This window comes from Phalangium opilio, unplaced genomic scaffold (genome assembly GCF_054372755.1).
Source record: "Phalangium opilio isolate 3A_F unplaced genomic scaffold, DU_Popi_V2 ptg000075l_1, whole genome shotgun sequence".
Taxonomy (NCBI): Eukaryota; Metazoa; Arthropoda; class Arachnida; order Opiliones; family Phalangiidae; genus Phalangium; species Phalangium opilio.
In genome coordinates, this window is record NW_028324184.1 from 1,544,284 (window position 1) to 1,564,097 (window position 19,814).

Here is a 19,814-nt window from a genome sequence, read left to right on the forward strand (position 1 = left end):
TAATTATATAATAAAATAATAAATATAAGCCAAATATAATAAATAATTAAAAATTACCTTTACCATCGGTCCCGTAAAGGTTTTGTGGAGGATTTTTCTATATAAGGGCATTGAATAACAGCAATTTCACGGTGAAACGTCACTCGCAAACTAGTTTTTTTTTTATTGTTTTTCGCTATAAAAGGACCCACTTGATGGTCTGATTATTTAATTTTTAAAAACATTTTTGTTGTTCTTAAAATAACAACAAAATTGCTTAATGGCGTCTTAAACTAATTTAAATTGATTTCAAAGAATATTTGAAGCCTTTAGAAAGATTAAAAATACTATTTTAGGATATAAATTTTACGGCAAACCTACAAACTGAAGTGATAACTTACAAAGACTAATAGGCCTAAAATGTAAATCCCGTAAAATTCATATTCAAAAGTATTAAATATCACTTTGTGTTGAAATAATAGAACAATAGGTTTAGCTCCAAGTTGTTATAAGATAAGAAACCTAATATATTACTATGACCTTGAAAATATACTGTCAAACTAGAGGCATCCATTAGGCCCCATTTTTCTCGGCTTAAAGCTTCTTAGAAATTTGAATAGCGTTTCCAACAGCCCTAAATTTAGAAAAACAATTTTAAGAAAATACCCATCCCTTGAGAAGTGCAATAAGCGAGTACGTTTCGCAACTTTGATTGCCGCGGGTCTACGTCGCGGATGCGAGTCATTTTGAAATCATTACAGTTTATAGTTGCTTTAGAATTTTATTTTCAAGCGTCTTGATTCCATCAAAGGATTATCGGCAAAGCTTATATTAAAATGGGAGGTATTTTAGCCTATTTTTTGGCCTCGTACGATGCGAGTTTAGATGAACCCGACCAAGTTACCGGTTTGACTAAAAGAGAGGTCAAAGTTATACAAGACACGTGGATTATAATGAAACAGGATATGGCCACAACTGGAAAAGAGCTATTCATCTTGTAAGTTATGGTTATTTTTTTTTATCAAGGACTAAGGCCCTAAACAATGAGAAATTGAGGTTAAAATGGCACCAAAATTTGTTATTCCTCTAACGATTTATTGCAAAATATTCCTGGGGTTATATTCGAGAAATATAGGCAGGTGCTGTCTATATTTATTTCCAGAAGTTCATTAGTAGAAGTGTATAATATATGACACGTGTCATATTCATGAATCATGAACAAACATTTTCTTAGACTTATAATCGCTATGTTTGTCTGTCTGTTTTAACATTCATTAGGTTATTATTATTTATTTCACGTTATGGATTTCTGTTAGACTACTCTATTACAAATGAAAATGCGAAAGTTATGGGGGCCCCTGACCTTGCAAAACTACTTTTTTTTTTTCAACTAAAAATTAAATCTTTAAATTTTTAAAAGAACGCCTACTGTTTTTAGCATAATGTAAGTTTTGTAACGTAGGTTGTTCAAGGATCAGCCTGACTACCAGAGGTTTTTCAAGTCGTTCGCCCATGTTCCCATTGAAAAGCTTTCAGGGTCCGATAAGTTTCAAGCCCACGCTTTGACAGTCATGTACTCGCTGACGTCATTTATAGACAATTTGGATTCCCCGGAGGTTCTGCGCGAACTAGTTTATAGGACAGCGAGAAACCACAATTCTAGAGGCGTTTCATCCTTACAATTTGAAGTAGGCGCCTACTTCCCCCTCTTCCTGCTATAATCATCAATTACTTTTTCGAAGCCAAGTCTTAACCATTTCCCATTATTTAAATAGAATTTTACGAGGCTGATGATTGGTGCCTTGGAAACTAAAAACAAACGCCGGCTTAACGAAGATACAGTCAAAGCCTGGACGAAACTGATAAGCCTTTTAAATAAGGTTTTTGATGAAGGTGTAGTGTTCGCGAAACAAAACAAGGAATAAAACTGTATTTAGGTACATGCTAAGCTGTATATTAGATTACTTGTAAATAAATTCATATAGTTTAAATAAAATATCTATTTTTTATCAATACTGAACGCCTTGAATTTATTCCCGCAAATATTTTAAACGTAAGCATGACGTAAGATTAAAAAAAAAACCGCTAGAGTGTCACGTGACAAGGGCCTCACAATCGTCTGCAGCAAAAATCCCTTTAAAAAGGTGTAACCCCCGACTGAAACGTGAAATGACGGGTAGCGTTTCTGATGCGACTCAGGCATTGGAAATTCTTGAAAGATGTAAATATCTGGGTCTATTTGTATCAACAAAATTAAGCTCAATAAACTTACAAGGAAATTGATAGGTCTTACAACCACCACCACCACCTCTGACCCTAAAATAGACCACGAAGAAAACGAGGATTATATAGCCGATGTCATGACTAGCTCATACACTGAAATATCTTATGATCAAGGAACATCAGCCGGAGCTGGTTTGATAACAATTTTTAATAATTAATTACGAAATGTCCCGTTACGAGGGACCTGAATTTTCAGAGAAATCATCGCCTGATGATTTAGGCGATGCTTCATTTGATGAAACCCAATTAGACAGCCCTGATAATAAATTCAAAAGTGATAGGAGACGTCCCAGTAGTTTAATATTAAACAGTAATTCCGAAGGTAGCAGCGCTGTAGGTGTTTTTTTTTTTATTGAATTATCATTTCAAGATTTAAATTTGGCCTAATTTATATATACACTTATATTAGTTCACAACCTTAGAATCTGGGGTTCAAAATGAGGAAATTGCATCCCCCCCTATAATGGCAACGTCTTCCGCCACCAGTGACGTAAGGCGTTGTGACCTTGATGAAAATTTCTCATGGTCAAGAATAATGGAAGATAGGGGTCAACAAACCTCGGCTAGTAGTCAGGTTTGTTGCAAAAAAAAAAAAACTCGACCAATTTCCATAAAAATCGAGTTTCAAATGTAACGTACTCGATAGATAAGCATTGACGGTTCACCATCTCCCAGTTCCGAAGAGTTACTTTCAGAATCTCAGGGTAGACATCATTATCGTCATCATAAAAACCATAGAAGGATGGGAAGTGACACTAGCGGTCTTTCCGAATTGGCTGGAACCTTAATAGTGGAAGGGGATGTATTATCTTTTGTGGCTGATGATTTACAAGAAAAAATCCGCCTCAGTAGTCCTTTATCAAGACGTGGTAAATTTGACCTTGATACGTGGGGGGGGGGGGGGGTCAAAGGTGAAACTTAAACTTTTCACCATCTCCGCAGATAGCCCATCTTTCCCTAGTTCCCGGGTTTCCACTCCTAGTCTTTACAAGCAAGCTTTACAACCTCAAGTTCCGTTAGTGGATGCCGGAGCTTTGGCGGATTTAGAAGCTCACGCTTTAAGAGTGGCTTCTGGGGTTGATAATATGCTGGAGAATCTCAGTGGAACTGTGCAGAGTGTAAAAATAATTGGTTTTATCGGAAGTGAGATGAGACCAGAAGTACTGAGCTAACCAAATTCTTCACTCGGCGAAAGTGAATATTCTTGATAACACAAGAACGGTTGGCCCTCTATTGGCGGTTTCTGAATTTCCCCTCCAAAACGTGAGACGCTCGCGGTGGTAGACGGCCGAACTAGATTCAAGCACCCGCGTCCGTGTTTCGCCGCTTTAGGTTGAGGGGAAGGGGGTAGGAAATATTTTTGGAACTCGACCAATTTTTTTCTCTCTAGCGTAGGCGCGATTGAAGCGGCGTAAAATCCTCAAATTTGTTCACTAGTGCCAGGATCTATTACCAATGCTAGAGCCCTTCACTTCTAGTCTCATCTGATCTCACTTCTGGTTTTATTTATACTACAATGATATTAAATGCGAAACACGTCATCATATAGATATCATCGTTAACGGTTGATTGTATGGAAACTTACGAAAAATCTGTCTGCAAAACGTGTGATATGGTTGACAGCAATATTAAGGTTCAACTCTTTCATTTTAGATCATTTAAGAGTTTTCTAATGATAATTATTTTAGTCCATGTATCAATTAATGGCAAAATGCGAAGAATTGTCAAATTCAATGAAACCATTGTATAAAGTTGCCGAAGAAATGTAAAAAGACCTTTTATAGTTTAAGAAAGCTGGAATACATCGCAAATTAATATTTATTATTTGGTTTTATAGTAAAGAAATTAAGAGGCTTGTTGATCATTTCGAAAACGTCATGGAACATAAGAGCTAATGTTCAATTAATATTTAATAATTAGGACGTAATTTTTTGTATTATTAATAATATATATACGAATTTTTTTCTTGTAAATTAATAAATATTCACGAAAAATTATTTCTAAAGAGGCCATAACTTCGATTGTAAAATAAAAACTTTCTTCAATATTGCTCTAAGCCTTATTTCATTTCGGAAATTAATTACAAACGGAGAAACCAACACACGGGGGGGGGGGGAGGACGTGAGAGACCGTCAACATATCCTATAAGCAAAAGTGGATGAGAGGGAAAGTATGACAATGGCCATAGAGCCTGTGTTAAAAAACGCGGACATCAAAGCTTCGCCAATAACTATTTAGTTTACTAGTGACTGATGGACTTGCAAACTCGCGACTGAAAGTAGTTCAGACATTTATGCTCCTTGGTTTAACCATAGCCCACTCGATCACGCGCATCACGACGCAAGCTGCTTGCGCTATACGGGATTTACGAGAGGTTTTCTGTGGGCGCTGCCATAACCTGTCGGCGGCCTTTAGTTAGTGGCTGACATTGCCTGTCGTCGAACGCGCGCTGTAGCCTTGGCAGAACAACTCTCCGAAAAGGGGGCGGTAACCTCGTAAGTCCCGTATAGCTAAATTACCGAGATTACACAATAGCAGACGACGGTAACCGCGTAACAGCGAATTAACACAAGACCTATTTTAAGGGAGTGAACAGTCCCAGTATAGCTACGCCAATAAAACGGTCAACTACGGCGAAACTCTGATGACTCGCGACTTTTGGCCATTTTCATACTTTTCCTCTCATCCACTTTTGCTATAAGTCTGTGTAAGAAAACGACATCCTACCATAAGTTGATAAGATATGTTCCATAAGTTTGTCACTGGTTACTATGAGAGCTTGTCACGAGATTAGAGGTAAAGCCACGCCTGGTGAGGGGCTGTCAGGGGAAGATGGACTGCAAAACCGCGTTTAGTCAGTTCTGGCGTCGTTCTCAGTAAGTCTTTGTCACACTTAAGGGACATATCTTATAAACTTACGATAATACAGATATTTCACGAACGTCGTTTTTCCAAAGACTATTAGTGGATTTAGCTAACAAGGAAACGGTGTATTTCGCAATCTGAATAAAGAACATTGTTAATTTGCCTTTAAAAGAGTCTTGATTAGCTCCTTGAAAGATTACATTTTTCCGCTATATGTCTTAAAATTTTACGAGTCAAACCTAATTTTTATTTACAAAGAGACGCGCTCTGTGGGGTACGTGACGTTCAAGTTATTAGCGAGTATACAATTCAAACCGTGATGAAATGACAGCGTGTACAAAACTACGAGCCAAGAAAATAAGTTCGATCAGAAGTATATAATACTTCCCATCGAGAAAAGTGTACCAACCATGCACAACGCGGAGTAATTGTAACAAGATTCTTCTCCACATCATTTTAAACTGGGAGCGAGGTTACTAAACCGAATCACATACGCGATAAATAATTCCTTGTCATTACTCTATTTAGCGCTTAACTATTTGCCAAGGCGCATGCGCTTGTGGATTTTTCTCCCACGTCAAGAGGAGGGAGGTTTGCGGGTTCATTGCTAAGTATTTAGTACTGTTATAGAATTCACCCTAGCACGGGGTGCGATGCCCATCTGAAGTTTGATGAGCGGGAGAGCGAACAAAAAGGGTGCATGAGCCTGGGGAGAATAATGTTACGAAACTAAAGCCTAAAGAGTATACAGAGTGTCACACTTCTTCTATTATCCCCTTCTTGTTCGACGTTTGTTTTACGATATGTTTCAAGCTGTTTCCTCGACTGCGGAAACGAACCTTTCGTATCAATCATTCATGTATATAGGGCGAAAAAGGTGGATTTAATTATTGAAAAAAAGATAAGCGCGCTCAAGTTCTAACTAGGGGAACTAATTTTTAGCTTCCGAATCTTTGAAGATATATCCTACTCTCGATTTCAGTTAAATGGTCGCGCCGCTAGTATATTGTTTTCATCGGATGTACCTAACGAGAGTACGCCTACAATTTTACAAGGTTTGTTCGCCGCTTCTATTGTAAAAATTATAGTCAAGCGTTCATTGCAGAGTTATAATTATTAATTTATATTATATAATATTAGCGAGGCAATAATTAATACGTAACGACAAATAACAAAACTACTTGTTATAAAGTTAAAAGTACGATTTCAAAATTGGGTTTTGTCGAGCTAGGTCTAGTATGACATTATCGCGGAAAATACGTTCGACCAGAAGGGGATAATAGAAGAAGGATGACACTCTGTATCCTCCTAATGCTTTAGTTATGTAACGTCATTCTTCCCAGGCTCCCCCTTTTAGTTTGCTTTCCCGCTCATCAAACTACAAATGGGCATCACACCGTAAGGTGAATTCTATAATTGTTTGGCACTAAATCCCCAGCAATCATCCCACAAACCTCGTCTTGACGTGGGACAAAATGCGCAAGCGCGTCTTGCCAAATATTTAAGCGCTAATAGAGTAATGATGAGGGAACTATTTATCGCGTATGTGATTCGGTTTAGTAACCTTGCTCTAAATGTTCCGATGTTGGGAAGAGTGACGTTACACTTACCCCGCTTTGTGGTACACTTCTCTCGAAGAGAAGTATTATATACTTCTGGTTCGACAGAACCCTGTCCATCACAATTAAGCAAGTTGTTCTTTAGTTTCGCTATCACGCAAAAACCCGTATTTAATTCCCAGTGTCTGAACCATAAATTCAGTATTTACGCCTGAAGTTTTTAATCCGAGCCGACTTGGTGGAATTAATAAGGGAGCTTTCGTTTATCTGGCATAATGCCCGAGTCGGCGCGGATGCTAAACAAGAATGATTTTATACGAAAGTTAACCGTAATAATAATTCAGATTATCCGCGAAAAATAATATCACCGTGGACCTTATAAACCCTAAGAGGACAGGAAAACACCCACGAAGGAATGGAGCGTTTAAAGTAAATCATGCCGGGCAGGGTATCTCTAAGACAACACCATCATTCTTTAACAGCTCCTATAGATATCTAATCCAAGGATATAGTTTATTACGCGGTTGTAACTTGGGGCAAATATGGTACAGACTAATTACCATCAGCTAGCCTCTAGGCACCCATTAGATACAATAAGATCAATTCGAACTTGAACTTTCTTTTCCCCTTTAACTATTTCGTAACCCAATGACATCTTTTAGTACCGGGGAGTAAGTTTATTTTGCGTCATTTTGTATTTAAGATTCGAGAAATTCGGGTAATTTTAATCAGAGACAAAACTCGAGTCACTTTCTCGCGACTTTTTGCCAATTTTACCAGCGGACGGAAACGGGGAAAGTTGCTCTTAATTATTACGTTTAAAAGTAATTTTCTATCGTCATGTTCAACGAGAAAAGGTACGTGTAATCGTAATATTTCACTTAAGTTTTAGCTCGCGATAACACCTATTGACTTCGCGCGAATATTGAAAGTTGTACTTGTATTTAATCTCAATTCTCAATTAAAATTACAGTTAATTAATATTAACAGGAGCTTAAACGTCAAAAATTAGGTTTTTCGCGCCCCAAAATATCTACAAAATTTCTTACCCATGATATTCCGGACGTTTTAAGCGAATAATAATTCCTGAATGGCAGGAATTATTTAAACTATTCCAAATGGACGTGATACTTGCACGAAACCACTCGACGGTGAGTGGGGGGATCTTCTAATTGACTGTAATAACAATCACGTATTTAATTTTAACTATAGTCATTATGGAAAAAGGTTTCCCAAAAAAGGTCTAATTAGACCTAAAAAGCTAGGAGAGAATCTAATCTAATCTATATCTATATAAATCAAAGTCCTGACTGACTGACTGACAGACTGACTGATAATCAACGCCCAGACCAAACCGCTTGCCCTAGAAGGCTGAAAATTTGCAGGAACGTTTCTCATAAGTAGTAGGCGCGTACTAAGAAAGATTTTTCCAATCCGCTGCCATCTTAAAAAATGGCGACCAGAAATGTAAAAAATCTTCTCTATGCAGCAAAGTCCGCGCGTTTCAACCGATTTCGCAAATATTTAGTACACTGGTTTCCTTTAACCTATACACGGGCTGAATGATCTTTCGGGTTCGATTTGTTGCCATCTTTTTAAATGGCGGCCAGAAATAAAAAAACCTTCTTTATGGAATAATTTCCGCGTGAAAAGTAATAAAAAACGTACCGACGGGCTGACGGGCAACGCTGAGTGCCTTCGCTCCTATGCTACAAAAATATTAGTCATCAGTAAAATCTACCCATTCTTTATATCATTTTGATGGACGTTCTTATTACACGCGAGCGACGCCGCGGGTAACAGCTAGTTAACTCATAAGTTTATAATAAATGTTAAATAACTTCCACAAGAATAACCTTATAATAAAAATACAGTCGTTATACATACATATTTTTAAATGTAAAGTTATTCGTGGAACTAGGCCTAATTGGAAAGCATTTTCTCCTTACAGAATAATGACACTACCAACCCTGCTATTCACGACGACATTCTACCTGGCGACATTTACGGGTGCTCAAGAAACCGCGAGCCTAAACTACACATACGCAAGCTCAGTGAAAACCACCCTCGGATACGTACGCGGCAAAACAGTTAACTTACCAACTGGTAAAAGCATAGACTCGTACCTCGGTATACCGTACGGCGCTCCCCCGGTGGGAAAATACCGTTTCCGGTACCCAAGACCGGCATCCCCTTGGAACGGTGTTCTGGACACTGTTGAATTCTCGAAGAGTTGCGTGCAGAACCCGAATCGTTTGATGAAACTATTGCCAGGTGGCCATAGACTGTTACCCAAAACCCCGTTCAGCGAGGACTGCTTGTACTTGAACGTTTGGGTGCCAAGACCCAAACCTAACAAAGCCGCCGTCATGGTTTTCATTCACGGTGGCGGTTTCTCCTTAGGTTCAACCTCGACTCCCGGGTACGCCGGTGATATCCTGGCATCGGAGGAAGATATTTTGGTCGTTTCATTTAACTACAGAGTCGCTTCGTTAGGCTTCCTGTATTTTAACCACGAGGACATTGACGCCAACGCGGCTTTGTTCGATCAAGTTCTGGCGTTGAAGTGGGTGCGAAACAATATCGAAGCGTTTGGTGGTGACCCGGAGAAGGTGACATTGTTCGGACAATCGGCGGGTGCGGCCAGTATCGGTTATCACATGATGTCGCCCGTTTCGAGGGATTTATTCAAACGGGCAATTCTGGAAAGTGGTTCTCCCCTCGCGGATTGGAGTGTAAAGACTAAGGAATATATCGAGTATCTAAGTTACACGGTAAGTGAGTAACGGCTGATGTAGGACAACTGGGAAATGGTGAAAATAAATGGTTTGAATCACTCGTTTGGGCTATCTATAAGTCAGGAGGTAAATACTCTTTCTGTCCATACTTATGGCTCAGAGTATTATAGGGTTATGGTATAGACTAAATTACACGGAGGAAGATAGCGTCACATTTCGATTACTCAATTCTACTATCAACCTTGGGAGTGATATTTTATTAACTTACCTTGTAAACCACAATCCATTTCAACGTAAACAGGGTTAATGATGTTTACGCGATAAAAGTAAACTAGGCTAATTATCGCGTTAACTAATTTAGGTTGCCAGCTTTTCGGGATGCCTCGGAGACAATACGCCTAATCTAAAGAAAACAATCGAATGCCTTCGGGGACTTCCAGCCGAAGAACTAATAGCGAATGAACCGATCAAAGGCTTCGACGTCTTTACTTTCTGGCCCGTGATTGATGGCAAATTAATAACGGAATACCCCATCAAGAGTTATACGAAGGGCGAATTCAAGAAGACGGAACTATTGGTTGGCTCCACCAGAAACGAAGGAACGGGATTCATGGTCTTGGCCGTACCTCATACTTACGTCCCAACAAGGTACAATGTGCCTGGAAAACATAAAGACTTGGTGGAAGCCATTAAGTATCACTTCCCCAATGAATCCGAGGTAACTAGGAAGGTCATCGAGTTTGAGTACACAAACTGGAAGGACGTGGATGACAGTGATGGTAAGTTAAAGTTTGACGCTCCTAAACAAATTCCTGTTGAGCGAGAAACCTGTATACGAGTTTATATTAACATTTTCATCGAAGCATATGCAACTTCACTATGGAAAACATAGTATATATTAAATTTTAATTTGAAAAAATTAGTCAAACACCACGAGCAACATTTCAGCCGCTAGGCCTAGTATAGTTTAACAAAGGAAACCCCCATTTTCCCATAGAAAAATGGTTCCTTTTGAGAGACGCTAAAAAGTGAAATTGTTCTTTTTTGTCGTAGGCGTGTTGAGCAGCGGGGAACGAATGATCGGCGACTATTTTTTCGCGTGCGGCGTCAACAAAATGGCCAAAATATTCAGCCACCACAATCAGGATGTCTACCAATATTTCTTCACGCACAGATCTCCGAGCGTGGAATGGCGTCAATGGTGGGGTACGCCGCACACCGAGGAACTTCGCTACGTTTTCGGAGACGTCTTCGACAAGGATTCCAATTTCACCCAGGAAGATCAAAGTTTCGCTAGAAGGGTTATGAGATATTGGGCCAACTTTGCCAGGACGGGGTAGGTTTTCCAATAATCATCATTATCATAGTTACGCGCGTATGTTGAAGATGAGGATGTTTCTTTGACAGGAATCCTAACTTATCACCCAGTACGAGGAAAGCGACTGACCAGCGCATTCCCGAAGTGGAATGGCCAAAGTTTAGCAAAGAAAATGAAGAATATTTAGTCCTATCCCCAAAGTCTCGAGCAGTTGGACTTCGGCTCAAACAGAAAAAGTGCGCGTTCTGGGACCAATTAATGCCGTATTTAAAGGGAAATCAACCACCGAAAGGAAATATTTTATAATTTAGTGCCTTTCTTTTTTAAAAAATGTATACGTTATAAAATGTACGTTCCATAAGCCTATTTTTCTAATTAAAGAAATTATTATATTTCAAATATTCTTTGGGGAAATGATTATAGACTCCCGACTGACTAGTCGGTCCAATCTCTGTATGGCGCAAACAATTCGCGCATTAAAAGAGGTACAAATTTGTTCTGAAAAACACATTCTTCTTGTCTGTATTTCGTTCCAGTCGCGCTGGTGTTGTACGACAAAACTAGGAACTCTTCATTCTTTCGTGTGTACTCGGGCCACTTGACATCTTCCATTTGACCATTTGGCGAAATATTTGGGTCCCTGCAAACAAAAACACTCGTTCTAAATATCTGCAGAATTTGGGGGGTTTGAGGGGGAGCTAGACTAATCTACAAAACGTTCCCTGTCGAAAATTGCCTACAATCATGGTTCCAGGACATCATTCGAGCCTCGAAGTAGATCAAGGCAAAGGTATTACTCACCCAGTTCTGGCGAAATTGGCCCAGTATCTCAAGTAGCGTTTAGTGAAGGCTTTATCTTCATCCGTCGCGTCGTTAACATTCCTGAGGGTATTGAGAGAGGTACCGAAAGCGGCGGGAATGTCGAAGGTGTGAGCGAGTCCCATCCAAAATTTCGGTAAACTCGATAATAAGTGGTCGTAAAAGTAAGTGAAAATCTTCAACTTTTTCTGCTCGGCCTTGACCAAGTAATGTTCCAAAAGTCGTTTCATCGGACAATTGAAGAAAACGTCGGAGGTAATATTAGCCATAACCCGCAATATCTCGTCGTGGTTTTCCTTGTCTTTCATATTGCGCGTGTAGAATAACTCGGTTATGTTAGCGAGAAACGGCGTTTCGCGAAGATTAGCTTCGGAATTAATTATATTTCGAATGGCTTTGTATTTCGGTTTCTGCACTTTTTTGAAGTGGGATATGTCGGCCGGCGACACGACAGGAAGGAACATGGTCCCTTCGTCCGGAAGGACCCCCATCATAATATCGCACTCCTTGACAGCGTCTCGCGAATAAGAACTATAGGGATGTTCCCGGATCAAGACTCCGTCAACGACGGGAAAATAAACGGCAACGCCGTGTTCGACTTCCGGTTGATTGATGGCGATGTCGAAGCCGTCGTACAGCTGTAAACATTCCAGACTCTCGTTGACCGTTTTTTTCTGGCAACCCATTCGCTCCATTAACCGCCACCCTAGCTCGTCATTGCGTTTCTTGGGTAAAAAACTCCAGTATTCGTTAATGGAACCGCTCATCATTATGGCTCCTGAAATGGAAAATAAGAGATGACACGCTTAACTACTGTTGCGAAAGTTCTCCTATCTCGTAATATCACTGATTGGGAATTGTCCCTAGCTGCACTAACCTTGAAAGTAGTCCCAACTGGATGGTGCCACCAGGTGATAATTAATACAAGCGGAACCGGCACTCTGTCCGTAAAGGATAACTCTTTCGGGGTTTCCACCAAAATTCTTGATATTTTCGTGGACCCATCTCATGGCCATTTGCTGATCAAACAAGCCAGCGTTGCCCCTAATCTCGCGACTGTCCAAAGACAAAAATCCTAACGAGCCCACTCGGTAATTGCTGGTGACTACTATGACATTTTCCTCCGTAGCCATCACCCCGCCGTCGTACGTGTCGCAGGAGACCGTACCAAAAATGAAGGCTCCCCCGAAAATAAACATCATGACCGGAAGATTTTCCGGCTGCGTGCAATTACCATCATGGCAATCCGGTACCCATATATTTAAATAAAGGCAGTCTTCGCTTTCCGGGGTATTGGGAGCGTAACTTCGAAAAAGTTTCGAAGCTTTCAGCGTCAAGGGCGCGTTTTGAATACAAGTGTTAGGATATTCCGTGGCGTTTCGGATTCCTTCCCATTTTTCCGGTAACTCTGGCGCTTTAAATCGAAGATTTTTCAACGGAGGTTTGGCAAATGGGATCCCCAGAAATTCCTTAACGTTTTTTCCATTCGGGGCTTGGTTCGGTTTGCCCCGAACTATTCCGTAATTTGTCTCTACTAAATAACTGTCAACGGAAAGCGCGGCTATTACGGGCAATAGTATCAAACAAAACATATTTGAAAAGAAATATTGTTCAGGAGAAACGAAATTGCAGTGAACAATTTTCCGTCAGCTCTGAATGAATGAAAGGAACTAAGTGGATTGTTTATTGAAAAGCGCGCGTCCCATTAATGGTCGGTAGCTAATTGACCGCTTGTCCGACAGTTATAGGTACTCAAGGTTGTTTCCTGTAGATTTTAGTCTCAGACAAGACAAGATAGAACAACTACGGGAAAATGATTACTCTAAAATTTAATTTCGCGTTAGAACAATGGTTAGTGACCTTTTGCACAAATAAATTACCGTTAAGACGAATTTATTCATACGCGCTATGAATAAATTTGCGATGATATTAATTAAACTGTGGCTGAATAATCAACGAAGGCGATTTCACCTCATTATGATTATTAAAATTAGAAAGAACTCACCTTGATCTGGCAAAATTGGCCAAAGTGGCTTCGAAGATTCATCAGATACTTCTCTTCGATTCTATTATCCCCTTTCTGCTAGCGTGCAATTACCATTATATATTGAACAAAATTTCAGCCCCCCCCCATTATGATATAGGCCTAAATGTGACTGGTTCTTTTCAATGCCGACTAGGTGTAGTAGTGGTACTACATTTCCTACCTCAATTTAATCCAATCATTAAAAACCGCGCGTAATAATTTTCGACAACGAAATAATTTGCTACCAAATTATAATTCGACAATAAAATTTTAATTTCCTCAAATAGTTTTTCAACTCAACTATTATTATTGGCCGCGTGTTTCAACGCATTTGAATGACGTACGGGCCATTTGCATTTTGCAAAATACGGAAAGATAAGTTTAAATTATACACTGTTGAAGAGCAATTAAGGCGCTCGAAACTCCAACCGCTTCTCTTTTTAAGCGACATCTTCAGGCTCGCATTTGACATTGATGCTAGTTGAAGATTGCGTAATTAGATCGCAGTTAAGGCCTTCATTTATAGGTCCAATCGGATTAAGGGGGCTCTTTTTCCGTATACTCGAATAAGTTCGCTTATTAGCTCGAATTTCCGACGGAGGTTGCCAATCTTTAACGAGACTCGAGCAAGCTTGATTCGCCAAAGCCGAAGCTGGGACGCCAACTTTTCTAGTTTCGGGTTCGGGTGGCGGCGCTTCCTCGTTCTCTTCGAAGTAAGGCGGACAGTTCCAATCCTCCATTTCCGAGTCCGAATCATCGGCCTGAACCTGTTCAAAATGCAATGCCTTATTTACGCCGTTGCGTTTCCGAGCGGCTCAAGTACTATAATTAGGCTTCTCAGCGACAATTAATTTGGGGATAGCGCGGAGTAACGCAAATTCTTTAATTAACTACCGATCCCCAATAATCAAAATTTAACTCCGATTTAACAAAACTTAAAAAGGCCTATCATAATCTTCAATCTCGATGCTGGTTTTCGGTATTGAGGGTTCAAATTCCCTTTACCCCCTTCAGCCTGTGTGGTTTGGCCAGGCGACACTGTGTCGGAGGGACGGGGATATTAGCACTACGGGCGTCCGATATTGGGCTTGGCGATTTCCCCTTCGGTCCCTTGATTTTTATCTAACCCCTTAAGAAAAACTAAGAGTCGCCATTGATGTATTCATTTTTACCTACTGTATAGTGTATTGTGTAAATAGATGTGGCTTTGTGTATGTCGCCGGAGTGGCGAGAGATTACTCTTGGCAAACGACTAAGTGTCGCCATTTAAACAAAACATTACAAGAACAGAAGGAACTTGGAAACCGTCTTAAAAAAGAATCAAGGCGCCAGGCGGGTCACGACCGAATCAAGGCGCCAGGCGGGTCACGACCTTTTTATTTTACCTGAAATCAAGAAATTGGAGACTCCAAAAAGTGAAAGAGAAAGACACTTTTAAAGTTGGACTCCTTCGGAAGAGCCACGAATTTTGGCTGCGAACCGCGAAACGAAATGAGGAGCACTTAAGGGAGACCTTAACGAAAAAGAGGCCATGTGGCCCATATAGTTGGTAGCCGTGATAGCCGCGCGTTAAGCCGGTTTACGAAGAGACCCTTTTTCGTGTACGTGTTTTACGGCTTAACTAATACCAACTCGCCAACTACGCGATGACCCTGTACGGCGCATCAACCCATCAAAAAGGATCCGACCTCCGACGCCTTGCGTAATGTACTTTTAATTTTCTAAAATGTTCTCGCAGAAGTCCTTGTATATACTGCATGTTATATTTTATTTTAATATTAAGGCATGCTATAGGGTCTTTGCGCGTGACGTCAAGTTACCTACCCCCTTTCCTCTCCCCTTGCCGGCTGCCCGCTCTGGCCACGTTAGGACGCCATGTTGACATCCCCTGAAAACCGGTTTTCGCACCCTATTTCTTCCCCCTTTTTACTCTCGCGGAAACACCCTATTTGTTTTATTTTGTTGTATTTATTTTCCCCTTTTATTGGAGTACCCTCGTAGCCAAATATTAAATACGATGGCAACTCTTAATCCTAGTTCATTTAATTATCCCACTCCACCTAGACTAAGCCTTACGCTCTTTTAATAATTACTAGTAACACGCCACCCCGCAATAGTGAAAAGGTAGGCGAGCCACCAGGTACAGTATTCGTTATTTTAAGTTGTAAGACTGATTTGCGTCGCTCTCTCTCGATTTATTTCGTATCTCCGAGACCATGTCGTTGAAAAAAGCCTTACACGCGGAGTAATAATGCGACGAAATGCTTTTCAAAAAGGACGCTTGACGCGCGACTCAACGCGACGCGACGCGACGCGAAAGAAAGAGGGGAAGGATATTGATCTCCATTTGTCAAATTTGACGAGGGGACAGTCACTTGTAAACGCGGTCTTAATGGGTTTACGCGTAATTTTTAAAAGCCTAGAAGATAGGGTTACATTAAATAGGCCGATTAAATACTGACCGGTCGGACTTTGTTGGCGAACTCCTTCCGAATGGTTTCCTCACTTCCAATTATCTTACGCAACTCGTATTGTTCCTTGAAAGGCATTTCTCGAAAACTCAAACTAGACACGAGGCTTTCTTTGATTTTCGTCAGTTTCTCTAATAGGAATTTTTGATATTGGTCCCTTCTCCTTAAAATGGACTTTAACTCTTTCCTGGGTAAACCGGCGTAACAATTCTCCTCGCCGCCGACCACCTTTTGTCCTTTCTTTTCACTCTTCTTTTTGTAGGAGCGATAGACTCTTAATTTGATAATGGTGGCTTTACAATTTCTACAAAACTTGCTGGTTATATCCTCGGTTAGTAATAGACAATCCTTACAACGGACGGAGGCCGTTTCCGAACAGTAACGAGTAGATTTGACGGCGCGCATTTGCGCCAATTTCATCAATTGACGGTCGCGAATGCCGTAGCAAACGTTTCTGGAATCCAGACGCGTCAAGAACTCGCTCAGATCCTTGACGTTGTAAGGAAACTTTGGAATCAGCGATGTCAGATGTACCGGTAAAGGCTGGTTTAGAACGGAGACCACCATATTTCTATTGTTAGTAGCGTGAATTTTAATAACGGCGGCGTTGGTCACTTCGTCCAGCTTGCCCACTAGGAGTTTCGAAGTACGACACGTCTCGGCGAACCATCCGGGTGGCGGGATGTATCCTTTCATCCAGTCAGTCCCGCATTTTTTGTCGCGTGGTCCGAGGAAGTTTATAGAATCGGAAGTGACTTCCGTTTTTAATCTATTTGTTTTAAAAGTTATTTGCGGAAGATGTTCGTGTTCGTAACCCTCGTCAACAATTTCTTTTTTGATGGAGACGTTTTCGTAGGCGAGATCTCCGTGGGTGGCTGCTTCTTCGGACAAGGCCTAAGAAATGAACGACGCCATTCTATCGTTATTCAAACCTTTTTCGTCCATCCACGGTCTAAAACTCTAAATAAATATAAATTGGGGGGGGGGGGGAACTGAGGTGGTTTTGGCGGGGGAGTAACTACTATCAACCCGTCCTTTCTATTCTACCCCAATTTCGGTCGCTTTTACAAAACGAGTTCTTTTTGTGTAAATGTCAACTGTCAATCAGTCCCATTGTAGGCCTAGGTCTTTTCTTCTTTGTGAAAAAGTGGGCGTGAAAGTATTTTCGAAGCTACTGGCGCTTTTTCAGGAAGCTTTTCTATATAAATAGTCGTTGAGTGATCTTATTTGGCCCAAATTCATTTCTTTAAAGGGTCATTTTGGGCCAGACCAAGAGAAGACGCTCAAGGATTATAATAAGACCCAACCGGCCCTAATTGTCGAATTTCAATTCACTTCGGAAAAGTTTTATGCAGTGACTGACTGTTGACGTTGGTGGTAAGGGAAGGGTTCGAAATGGGAAAACCATCGTTGAGTAACGAGGGAAATTTTACCCGAAAATGGGGTGGGATACGTCTACAGTTTCTCCAGGGATAAGGGAGTTGAGATGGATTGGAAATGATGATGGGCGACCTGCGGCACCGTATCTCTCTCAATGTACCTCGCGCACGCCCCTACCCTTCGGTAGGCGATTGCTAAGTGCTGCCGCGTAGCGTCATTTTATTTGTATGAGAACTAGCTTCTATTTTTAAGATAGAGGGAGCGCCCTTTACAATTTCGTCCAGTACGACCCTACCTAACCGCTGAGGATGCTGGGAGGACTACGGTGCCGTAGGTGGGGGTACACAGGCAACGCTATATAGGTATGGCGGTTTTCACTCCATTCCTCTCTCCTTCAAGGTTTCTCGCGTTTATTGTTATCAACCGTAACAGTTGGCGGTAGTTGTTGCGCCACTGGTGCGCGATTAAGGCTTGAAAACGATCAATTTTGACGCGAGGAAATCGTTTTAAACGATTTTGGTCAGCTTCTCAGTTGGTTTAATTGACTTTACTACTCCGCGTTTTTACGTAAAATACTGTCAGCAAAATCGCTCTAAAAATTAACTCTCGGGGATTTTTAAAACTTTCGAATTCTGACACGTGACAGAAACCAACTCTTTATAGTTCCGAGAGCGATGTCGAACTAACGCGGCGGTTAAATGAAAACATTTATGATACAGCCAGGAATGCATTCATTTAAAAGAAGCGGGAATGAATAAAATTATTGGCTAGAAGACAACCACTCCCCCCCCATTGAACCTAAACTACTACTATGAGGGGAGGGGAGGGGAGGTACTCACTAAAGATAAGACGGTTTATCTATCATACTTATTCCGGGTTAGGTATGAATATACTTAAATATTGTGTTAAAAAACAAACACGGTCTTACATCAGGGATAATGATGTTCATGTGATCAGTTCCAGGCTTGAAAGACTCCTAACAAAAACAAAACACTTTTAGGCCTACACTTTGATGAACTATTAAAATTTTAGGCAAGTTTCTCGCGCACCCCCTTGTCCCCCCTTCCCCCCTGGACGAGTCACTCGCGGAACCCGTGGTTGAACTAATCGTTAAAGTTGATGAACATACCTGAACTACATTTAGATTTTTCGTTAACGCGCTAGTTTTCAAAATATTCCCGGAATAAGCCGCCATTTTGGACGCCAAGTTCTGTCGAAGCTCATGCAAGAACGCATCCTATATAATGTATTTCTCATATCAGTTTCGTAGAATTAACAGTTCAAAGGGGAGTAGTGTAAAAACTAAAAAGAGATTCTACGGGCAACAAAGTTCTAAAAAAGTTGCACAACACGCGTAAATGTGACAAATGTAGGATTCTAAGTTAAAATTTATAAGCCCAGAACTCAAAATTGCGCGCTTTACTTCTAGCTGCCATTACGGGGGTAAAATAAGATAGGGCTTTTATAAGATTTACATTGGTGACATTTCACAACGTCATCATACCTTGGACAAACTTTGTTCCCGCGTCATAGTCGAAAATTCTTATAGCCTGGGCGGCGAACAAACATTTAGTGCAGTCTGAAACAGTACATATTTGTTTTACAGTACTTGACCTAGCTTAACTAAAGCGCATTTCATTCGCTTTAAGCGCGCGCGCTTGAAAATAAACACCTTCGTGAAAAGGTGGCAAGCGTGGCGTTACTTGAAAATTTAGGTTAAGTGAGAATGATTAAAATAGCTATTATTCCTTAATTTCCATTAAATAACCACAAAAATCTATTAGCCAGCTACTCTTACCGATTCGACCTCTTTGTACAACACGCGACTGATAGAGTAATCTCAAAACCGTTAATCGCGTCACAACCGCTAAACGCTGAAACTTACAATTAAATTAAATGCATGTTTAATTAGATTCGCGAAGACTGGGAAAGGATCGTTATTTCAACTTGGGTAAAACTCACGATTCGATATAATCTATGAAATTTTCGGGACACTCTTTCTTATTTCGGTCGGGCAAGCAGACGACTCTGGAGGAAGGGAGTTTTCAGACTAGGAGAATTGATACAATTTACACTAGGAGGCCAGACTACTCGGTACTGCACCGTGTCCACCAACTTAGCCTGACCCCTGGTGTAAATTGTATCAATCCTCCTTGTCCGAAAACTACTTGTATGTATAATTAACAATAATTTTAATTAATATTTCAAAATTTAAAATGGTTTAGCCGCGAGTAAGACGTTTCGACTATCAATGAATTTCAATATGAAAAGCGAGGTTTATTTAATTGTTTACTTACATTGGCTTTGCCGTAACTGGTTCTCTGCGTGAGAATACCTACTTACTGAGGCAGAGACGAATCAAAATTCTTCAATAGA

At 40.6% G+C, this 19,814-nt stretch overlaps 4 protein-coding genes across 14 annotated transcripts; 2 read left to right on the plus strand and 2 right to left on the minus strand.

The window, feature by feature from the left end:
- The first annotated feature begins 60 nt into the window (after window positions 1–60).
- Window positions 61–11,143, plus strand: LOC149658698 (acetylcholinesterase-like). 5 transcript variants are annotated; one of them, XM_089844306.1, is made up of 5 exons: window positions 61–976; window positions 8,638–9,460; window positions 9,786–10,203; window positions 10,478–10,760; window positions 10,832–11,143. In XM_089844306.1, exons 1-5 carry the CDS (start codon window positions 816–818, stop codon window positions 11,046–11,048), a joined length of 1,902 nt encoding a protein of 633 aa, XP_089700432.1. In that variant the 5' UTR covers window positions 61–815; the 3' UTR covers window positions 11,049–11,143. The 5 variants fall into 5 exon arrangements, with proteins under 5 accessions (XP_089700432.1, XP_089700437.1, XP_089700433.1 ...); XM_089844311.1 differs by lacking the exon at window positions 61–976 and adding an exon at window positions 5,833–6,182; XM_089844307.1 differs by lacking the exon at window positions 61–976 and adding an exon at window positions 6,978–7,543.
- Window positions 2,069–4,312, plus strand: BORCS6 (BLOC-1 related complex subunit 6). The gene is made up of 9 exons (XM_089844315.1): window positions 2,069–2,200; window positions 2,266–2,394; window positions 2,459–2,595; window positions 2,672–2,836; window positions 2,909–3,131; window positions 3,205–3,380; window positions 3,812–3,895; window positions 3,951–4,027; window positions 4,100–4,312. Exons 1-9 carry the CDS (start codon window positions 2,149–2,151, stop codon window positions 4,155–4,157), a joined length of 1,101 nt encoding a protein of 366 aa, XP_089700441.1. The 5' UTR covers window positions 2,069–2,148; the 3' UTR covers window positions 4,158–4,312.
- Window positions 11,144–11,177: 34 nt separating the features above from the next.
- Window positions 11,178–13,262, minus strand: LOC149658700 (acetylcholinesterase-like). The gene is made up of 3 exons (XM_089844312.1): window positions 12,439–13,262; window positions 11,544–12,339; window positions 11,178–11,382 (listed from the first exon to the last, which is right to left on the minus strand). Exons 1-3 carry the CDS (start codon window positions 13,151–13,153, stop codon window positions 11,178–11,180), a joined length of 1,716 nt encoding a protein of 571 aa, XP_089700438.1. The 5' UTR covers window positions 13,154–13,262.
- A 574-nt stretch (window positions 13,263–13,836) lies between these two features.
- Window positions 13,837–19,481, minus strand: dind (diamond). 7 transcript variants are annotated; one of them, XM_089844325.1, is made up of 6 exons: window positions 19,237–19,480; window positions 18,943–19,017; window positions 18,568–18,675; window positions 18,367–18,414; window positions 16,050–16,952; window positions 13,837–14,354 (listed from the first exon to the last, which is right to left on the minus strand). In XM_089844325.1, exons 2-6 carry the CDS (start codon window positions 18,967–18,969, stop codon window positions 14,028–14,030), a joined length of 1,413 nt encoding a protein of 470 aa, XP_089700451.1. In that variant the 5' UTR covers window positions 18,970–19,017; window positions 19,237–19,480; the 3' UTR covers window positions 13,837–14,027. The 7 variants fall into 7 exon arrangements, with proteins under 7 accessions (XP_089700451.1, XP_089700453.1, XP_089700456.1 ...); XM_089844327.1 differs by lacking the exon at window positions 18,943–19,017; XM_089844330.1 differs by lacking the exon at window positions 18,568–18,675.
- Window positions 19,482–19,814: the final 333 nt, after the last annotated feature.